Raw genomic sequence first — 9,667 nt, 5'->3', positions numbered from 1 at the left:
ATCTCACCCCTTAATAAAATAAGTAGTTATCTTTAAATTAATATTATTTTTCACATTTATGTGATATTTTATTTTAAAATAAATATAAAATAATTTATTTATTATAAATACTTCTAAAAATAACATATTTTATATTTTTTAATATCCAAACCTAAAAAATTAGTTAAAGGTAGGATTATTTATTTAAAGTTTCTATTATTTTATTATATCAACCCAAAATTTAAGTGCATGGTGATGTGGTGATAGTTGCGTGCGATTGAAGCGATAACCTTAAAAAGATTGTAAATGTACCACGCATTGACATGTCTTACGTACTTATTCCCGTTGATGAGACTGAAGATCAGACGAGAGTAGTGGAAAACTGATTCTTTAGTTCCCCTGAATGATCATATCACGAAATTTTAGGATTTTAATGGTGGACGATCTACGCAGAAAAGAGTTTCCCTTTCTCAAGAATCAGGAGTTCCAGACTTCGAAGCGCCAACAACCTTTAAATTTATAAGATCGCCGATGAATTGCGAAGGCCCAGTGAATCGCAGAAGATCCTGCAAGAAACCAAAATTGATGGAGGAAATGGCAATCCCTTCGATTGAGGCAGTAGTGGACGTTGAAGATTTCAATCATTCACCCATCTGGAATGAGGGCACAAGCAAATCCAATGCAATCTGCGTCGAGCAATACACCCACGACCTCCACGTGGACCTGGACCTCGCGATCATGGCTTCTCTAGGCACACCAACGCCTGCCACGAAAATCTTCATCGACCTTTCCGATGGTGATGACGATGACGAGGTTAGAATTCTCAGGTTTAAACCTAAGAGCACCCCTTTCAGGGAACGAAGGAGGTCAACGGCTCCTGCTGTTTTCACTGTCGAAACAGGGGAATCTTCCAATTCTGTTCAATTTGTTTGCGAAATCTGTACTGAAAGCGTGACTGGAAACGAGTCGTTTAACATCAGTGGCTGCTCTCACGCTTATTGCAGAGGCTGTGTGATTAGGTATGTGGAATCTAAGCTACAAGAAAATATTGTGAACATTAGATGTCCAGTGACAGGGTGTGTTGGATTGTTGGAGCCCGAGGATTGCCGCGGGATTCTTCCTCCGGAAGTGTACAATATGTGGGGCAATGCCTTGTGTGAGGCTGTCATACTCGCGGAAGAGAAGTTTTACTGCCCATATAAGGACTGTTCTGCGCTACTGATTGATGATGGAGGAGAAAGGACCATCACAGAGTCGGAGTGTCCCAACTGTAGGAGACTCTTTTGTGCGCAGTGTAAGGTGCCGTGGCATTCAGGAATTGATTGCGCTGGGTTTCAGGAACTGAGCAAGGACGAGAGAGAGAAGGAAGATATTATGCTGATGCAACTCGCTCGGAACCGTAAGTGGAGGAGGTGTCCCAAATGTAGGTTCTTCGTCGAAAAGTCTAATGGTTGTATGTATATGAAATGCAGGTTAGCTTTTCGTCTCAAGTAATTAACCTTGTTTCTTTTCTCCGCGGAAGTATATTGTTCAATTCAACTCTTGTAGTACTACAGTTGGTGCAAATGAATAATGCAGGTTTCATATGAATTTTATATTCTTGAGGTTTGAAAACACTGCTCTAAATTTTTTATGGAACATATGTTGCATATCAAGATGTGCAGATCTCTTTCCATATCCATATGGGGCGAGAGATCAAAGCAATCTTTAAATTTAAATGTATAATGATCTACTTAGAAGCTGGATCTATTTTAAAGTGATAAACAGGGAAATAAGGCTTTATTCCATTATAATTTTGATGCGACCTCATATGCTTGTCAGAATTTTTAGCATCGTAGTGAGATCTCCTCAAAAGTATATGTATTAAACATGCAAAGTTAGATTATTATTTACCTTATTGCTTTATATTTGTGGTTCATTCCAAGAGAATTGGGTTATTGAGTTGGTATTGTTTGTTCACGCCCATGAATACATGTTTCCTTTCCTTTCCACCTCTTTTTCTGTCCGTCCACATATAAAATTTCCAAAAGCTTCATGTGTATGAGTGGAGCCTGGTTGTCCAATTTGGCGGGTTGATATCAGTGTTTCATAACATTTCTCTGTCTTTTTTGGCAAGACCCAATTTCTCAGTTACCTTTGGCATATGAATTCCTGTATGATTTTTTTTTTTTTTAATGTTTGTGTTGCAGGTGTGGAATTGCCTTCTGTTATAATTGTGGTACTCTTTCAAGAGATCATTCCCATCATTGCTATAATTGTAGACGCTGATAACGACATTTGGAGTATATATACGCTCATATTCTATGATTTTGCCCACTAGAAGTTCATGTCTAAATATAGAAGACTACTAGTTCACTACCTCCTCTCCTATCCTCCATGATGGGAATTTATGTCTATTTTGAGAACAAAATAGCTACTTGGTAACCATTGAAGTGATGTTATTGAATATTGTGGCTACAATTTATAACTTATTTCCTTCTATACTTTGTGCAGTCCCTAGGATGGTTTCTCCTCGACTTATATTAATTATGATATAGATATGTGGTTGCTTTCAAGGGTGTTTGCCTTTGATCTAATTCTATTCAAAGTTTCAACTATTAATCACTAGCAAAAAAAGAGTCATTTAAACTGCCTTTTTAGACCGGTTGTTGCAGAACTGGTTTTAAAAACAAGTGCGATGGCATTTTTATAAATATTGAGCATGAGCAGAATAACGTGCTTCCACCTTCAAGATGCCATCCTGCCATCTCTAGTGTTCAAGCCGAAGCTTGTCCATGCTTGTGTGCTTGCAAACTCGAAGGCTAGAGCTTCTTCGTGCTTGCTTGCTCATATCTCCTCCATGTCACACCGTGACTGGCTCATTGTCTAGAGCTCTTGTCAAGCCGTCTCTTCTCTCTGCTTCCTCAACAAGTGGGTTGTTGTTCCAGATTCGTTCCAGAATCAAGATTGAAAACATTCATCTCCAAGCATTCCTCACCATTGCTCAGTCTACCAGATTCTTCACATCATGGTTTGTATTTTTCTTTCTTTGCTGTATTTTGCATAAAACCTTGACTACAAATCATGTAATTTGATCAGAATTAGGTTCCTTGGGAAAAAGAAAAAAGAAATGAAGAAGGAAATTCGGATGTAATGTGTGATTTTTGTTCTTTCTGGAAATAATCGTGTCTTATAATTTTGGGATGAAATGGAGGATTTGATGCTTTCAGTTCCATCGTTGGCTTGATCTGCATGCAATAGTTCTAGGGTTAAAGTAGTGTAAGATTTTAAATTAACATTTACTCCCATGAATGCTTTATTTGTAATGTGTTGCCGGCACCTGCCAAATTCTTAAATTAAGAGGCAACTGCAGTTCTTTGTTTGTTTTGGTTGTATTGAATTTTAACCAAACCCATTCATGGGAGTAAATGTTAATCGGAGTTGATTTGTTTCTGTTAGATAAGTAATTTTTTTTTAATAATCTTTCCTGTCTTCAAACTGTTTGTGCCATGTAGTGTGTTAGATAAGTCAAATTTTCATATAACTTTTCCTCTGTGTTTGTGAGCCAAACAGGGGATCCTCTTTATATTTTCCCTCCTATCAAACTGTACAAGCTATCTTTGAAGTTTACACACGTCATTGAGCTGTAGCTTTTCTGGCTTCAAAATTGCAGGTAGTATAATTGCTAGAAGAAGTTTTGAGTTTCGGAAGACACGTGTGGTGAGGCCCAAAGGAAAACACCAAGCTACTATCGTTTGGCTGCATGCTCTCTTGGTGATAATAGTTTGAGGTATGGATTATGTATTTACTTTTGTTATATGTCTTCCTCATATTGCCATAACTGTTAGTCATTCATTCACTTTTGCTACCCTTTATCTTCTTCTCGTCCAATGAAAAAAGTAGATTATATTCTTGTTCTTCTTGTGTATTGCCTCGTTCTTCGAATCAAGTACATCACTGGTACTTGAATGATAAAACTTTTGTGAGAAGAATGTGAAGATTTTAGACACGTCGTTCCAAATTTGCGTTTCCATATGTTTAATGATTTGTCTCTTCCTACTCAGATTCTAGATGGAACAAATTCTGTGGGACAGAGTTGTGGAATATGTTGTGAATTGGTATAATCTGATTTTTTTTTAATGGAAATGAAGATAACTATAGCAGAAAAAATAATTACAAGAGAAATCAGAAGTTAACACCTCTCATCATCCCCTACCTCAATAATAGGAGGTAGAGGTTGATCTAAGGCCTCAAAATCATGAGTATATATACAAAGTTCTCAGTTGGGTACCACATGTTTGATTTTAGTTGTATTTCTTCCCTGTACTCTCTAATAATATTTCTTATTTGATGGTGCCTTTTTGTCTCAGTTGGGGACTACTCTCTAATCTTTGTGACTGCACCCAGCCCTGAAAAACTCGAAAACCTTATTGGAATTTGCTTGCAAAGGTTTTCAAGAACTTGAATATAATGTACATATTCTCTCCCATCACTGAGTTACTACTTTCATTATTGCTTCATGACGAGATACTTTTAGTTGCAAATGTTCTGGGGTGGGAACTCAGCAGTTTGTTTAGTATGTGTTTGGTTTTTTGTGATTTGCCAAAAGTTTATTTGATAACAGTTAATTATTGTAATAAAATTTATATTTGAATATATATTTTTTTTAAAAAAATCAGTTTGGTAAATTGAAAATTGTTTTGATTATATATTGTGAAATGTGTTTTTGAATGAACAATTACAAAAAAAAATTGATTTATGATTATTTGTAATTTTTGTAATATATTAGAGAAATGTGATAAAAATTTTAGAGATAAAAGTACAAATTTAATCATAAACTATTTTTCAAGGAATACTAGATAACCTATACTATTGGGTGATGCAAAATAAATTATCAACTATTTAAAACATAGCTTTCGTTAAATTTGATCAAACGGATGTTAATTTTTTTGTGAGGCTCACTCGAATTTCACTCTACCTTCTCCCTTTTTTAAGATCTCATCTACTCTCTCTAACCCTTCATCTTCTCCAAATGTGAATCTTAGAACAAAAACCAAATTTGAAACAGAGACTGGAGTGGTAATGGGTTTCACAACTTTTCAAAAAAGCAGTCAGGAAAAAAAAAAAAACTCAATGAAACAAGATTATATTCCAAGAAGAAGAAAAGATCCAGAAATGAAATAATATGAAATTTAGGATGAATTATAGAGGATTACCATCAGAGAAAGCAAAGCAATGGAGGACTGGGAGTTAGAGTACTGGAACTTGTGATGGCGTTTCAGAATTCGGTGAAGTTGAATTATGAAACTTGTCGAGCAACGCCAACTCTGTAACAGAGACTAGCAGGGAGGTTGTTGTGGGTAAAAGACACAGTTCATTGATGTCCTCCGAGTCATTGCCCGTCAACATAGCTGACTGGTCCAAGATCTTGAAGGGCCATCGCAAGAGAGAGAGAGTGCAGAGTAAGAGGATGGAGGTGATGAGCACGGAGAGATCAGACACTAGATCATACATATATGGATTCTATTCCATAAGTTTTGATTGTTACCTAATTAGATATCAATATCCTCGTGCTCTGTTTTGCTCACACCCTCTTCTTTTTCATTTGTTTGGAAAGAGGAGGATAGTTGAAGGTAAAAAGGAAGATAAGGATGAGAGCAACGAGGAAAGTGGCAGGCAGAGAAGCCATGGACTAGGAGAGTGGGAGGCAGAGAAGATGATATTGTTAAATGAAAATGGGATCCACAGTAAACAAAAAATGTTTGTCTTGATTCAACAGAGGTTGCTGGATGCTATATTTGATGATTTATTTTATATCACCTTATAATATAAATTACCTAATATTTATAAAATAATTTATAATTAAATTTGCACTTTTATCCAAATTTTAAATGACATAAAATTTGATATATTAAATAATAAGAATAAAAAATATAAAATTTGATATATTAAAAAAAATTGTATAATAAATTATTCAATCTATAATGTACAATCATAGAGCATGGAATAAATACTCTAAAAGGGTATTGGCATGCAAGAAAGTCAAAAGTTGGAGCTCAAACTAACAAATGTAAGGGAATAATGATAGTATGGTAAATTTAAAAAACCCAACACTAAAAAGGCAATTTGAAAAGCTCTAATAATGTAAGTTCCAAACTCACTTCTAATGGCTTCTCCAATGTGAACTCAAAAAGTTAATTTGCCTAATCATAAAATTTTCAAATGACCTGTTACATTCCAAAAGTTCTCTTGTCTTTCATTTACTTTATTATGTGGTCTATGTTTGAGGCTACAAAGTGCTTGTAATGTCTTGATAACTTCTAAATCTACAAAGATTCTTAGAGCATAATCCCTCACGTCTGAAATATAAGTAATTTTTAGGATAATCCACATACCAATGAAGTTTTCATTCTCATAAAAATATATAATGTTTTTCATTTTTACTCTTAATTTCAATTGTTAATATATTTTATGATAAGTGAGAGATAAATTTATACAAAAATTTAAGTTCATAAATAAAGAGGTAAAATGAAAAAAAATTATATGTATTAAATTGCTTATATTTTAAACCAACATTAATCGAGGAAAACTGTTTATATTTTCAATCAGAGTGTGTCTTTAGCCTTTTAGGATTTCGGCTTCTAAGTTCTTGCAATTTTTTTTTTTTTGGATCATCGGTGGATACAACTAGAACTGACAACGATATTCTTTTTTTTTTTTTTTATGTTTGAATATGACATCTATCTTCTTGTCTGTTTTCCATCAGTGATATTTCTTGGACGATAACTTTGTATTTGGTGGTGACTTGGATTTTTTTTTTTTTAAGATCCATTAAGCTTTATGTAATAATAAAAAATGGCGACTTTTTTTTATGGGAGGTGATTTAATCTATTTTCAGATTATTGCTAATTCAAAAAATTGTTCCCATTAAAAATGTCATTTTCTAAACCGTTCATATTTAAACCGGTTCCAGAGTCGGTTCAGAAGGCTTTTTTTAACTTTTGAAAAACCTTTTTTTTTTTTTTTACCATTGATTGGATGCCACTTATCCTAACAAAAAAAATTAAAAATAAAAACACGTTGCCAAGCGGGGGAAAATAAAAGACGGGGTGCTTGCCCCACAATTTTTGCTGTTCCTTCGTGATTCTTTAAAAAAATTTGTTAGCAAAATGTGAAAAATATTGTTTTATCCCTTTATATTTTATATGATTTTCAATTCGTCCCATGTATACGTGTTTGGGTTTGTCACTAGAACTATCTTTATTAGAAGAGTTTAGTTTTCGGATATTTTATCGTCATAAAATTGTTTTACGATTTTTCTCCAAAAAAAAAAAACAAACTATGCACTGTTAATTTAAAAAATAATAAAAATACGAAAACAGAATTGTGAGATATAGACATTATATTAGTAATGAAATTTCGTAATGAACATTTATGATGGCATGCAATTTTCAGTGAAAGTGGGTTATTTTCTTGTGACAAGATCGGCACAACGAAAAAAATAAAATCCTTTTGATGTTAATGGTAACTTCACAAGAAATGGTGATATAAAAATTTATGTCCATCCTACGGCTTAGTGATATAAAAATTTTAAAATAAAAGTATATTTTTACATTTAAACTATTCTTTAAAGGGCATTCAATAAAACTATCTGTTGTAGCATTTTTATTTTTAAAATAATTAAAATGTAGAATTTTTTACATTGATATTAAGTAGCCACAATCGTCCGTTAATTAAATACTCATGAAAAAAAAGTGGCGCACAAGGCAATGACTAAAGAATGTTTGTGGCTACTTGATGTTAGAATGAAATGCTACATTTTAATTATTTTAAAAGTAAAAACCTTGTGACAAATAATTTAGAACATAATAAGAATTGTAATACCTTAGGCAAAAGGAGAATTATAACTAGGTCTCACATAAAAAAATTAATTACTGTAAAATTTATTAACAATTAAATTAAATTGCATTGATAACACAATTAATTATCAATACAGTTTAGGTCAGTTGTCAATAAATTTTATAATAATTAATTTTTTTATATAAGATTTTAATGTAATTCTTCCTTGGGCAAAAGTCTTAGTTTCCAAAACGTCTTCCACACAATTTGGAGTAAATGCCAAATAAGAGTTTTTTGTGGCATTAATTACATTTAAGCACTCTGAGACTTCACAATAGTTTGTAAACTTTAGTGGGACTTCAGGGTATTTTGTGTTGTTGGGTGGGACTTTGGTCTTAATTTCCGTTTATAAAAGTTTAACCAATAGATAATATTTTATATTTTTACTAACACTACATGTAAAAGTTTAAACTAAAGCTTGGTTTAGCTAGTAAAAGAATTGTATTTTCTTAATTAAAGATACTGAGTTGAATTCTAAAAATATAATTGCGTTAATTAATAGTAGAGCATCTACTCAAAAGAGTTTTATCCCAACTCGATTCAAATAAATTTGGGCACATATTAAATCCTTTCAGCTCGATGTGGGAGAAAACTTACATATTTAACTTTATATACTTAAAGTATTTGTATTTAATTATATCAAAACATGTGTATCATTTTTAAATTATTTATTCTATAATAAATTTATATTATTAATGTTATTAACATATTAAAATTCACTTGTTTTAAATTAATTGGATTCAAATATATTAAATATATAATGTTAAATACATAAGTCTTGCTCATAGAGAAATTAGGGAAAAAAAAAACTTTTTGAAGTTTGCACCTAGAGTAAAAGGAATGAGAGAAATTAGAAAAAAAAAAGGATGAGAAAAAGGAAATTGATTTTTTTTTTGGTAAGCATAAAGATTAACAAGCTTTGTCCATAGTAAAAAATATCTTTCCTAAAGTTTTAAGAGCAATGAATAGACTCATACTAATTAAATTTTTATATATATGAGAATTATGATTCAAATTTTTAATAACTTATTTAAGTGACAAAAATCTTTATCACTCATGTTAACTTTAATAGGAAATAAACTGATTTACTTCCAAAGATATGTTTACAGTTTTAAGACAAACTCTTGAGCCTTCATCAATCAATTTTATTGGCCAAAAAATTCTGCTGTATTTATTTACACTATATATATATATTTTTTTTTTTGACCAAGGAATCTAAAATTTGATTGGTTGAGATAGATAGGACCCGGGCAAGAAGAAAGTGATTATCCAAGCCCGAGATATAAGTCCATCTTGATTGCTTTGGGCCTATTGAACACACTCAATGCTTATTGCTTAAAAAAAAAAAAACCAAATTGTTTACCAAAAGACAAAATAAATTGGAAAAATCACAATAAAAAACCACTAGACATAAATAAGTGCCCTATAAAATCAAATAATTTTGATATTATTTTATAGGATCAAAAAATCTAAATATAATCAAAATCTATTGTGAAAAGACCAAACTATCCATTTTATGTATGTGTGTGCACTCTTTTAACAAGTCTTTATTCAAGAAAAAGAGTCTCGTTTTCATTTTAACAACGATTAATTCTCTTATTAACAATTTAAAAAAATTAACTTGATGGTGGAGATAAACATGTGTTGTAATTTGGTGAATAAATCCTCCTTCAGAAAAAATTAAATCCCTTCTATATTTTAACAATCATCAATTTTTTCATTAACAAATCCAAAATATTAACTTGATAGAGAGGAATTGCTGTAATCTGGTGAATGAGCCTTCATTCAAGAAAAAAATAAGTTTTATTTC

The 9,667-nt window shown here is 32.0% G+C and overlaps 1 protein-coding gene across 1 annotated transcript; it reads left to right on the top strand.

Moving 5' to 3' along the window:
• The first annotated feature begins 305 nt into the window (after positions 1-305).
• On the top strand, positions 306-2,460 carry LOC129320629 (E3 ubiquitin-protein ligase RSL1). Its single transcript, XM_054966162.1, has 2 exons — positions 306-1,451; positions 2,169-2,460. Exons 1-2 carry the CDS (start codon positions 511-513, stop codon positions 2,245-2,247), a joined length of 1,020 nt encoding a protein of 339 aa, XP_054822137.1. The 5' UTR covers positions 306-510; the 3' UTR covers positions 2,248-2,460.
• The last annotated feature ends 7,207 nt before the right edge of the window (positions 2,461-9,667 follow it).

Source organism: Prosopis cineraria, unplaced genomic scaffold (assembly GCF_029017545.1).
Source record: "Prosopis cineraria cultivar Desert tree isolate PC_DT_omini unplaced genomic scaffold, ASM2901754v1 PC9, whole genome shotgun sequence".
NCBI lineage: Eukaryota > Viridiplantae > Streptophyta > Magnoliopsida > Fabales > Fabaceae > Prosopis > Prosopis cineraria.
Note: the sequence above shows the minus strand (reverse complement) of the source record. Positions and strands in the feature narration are given on the sequence as shown.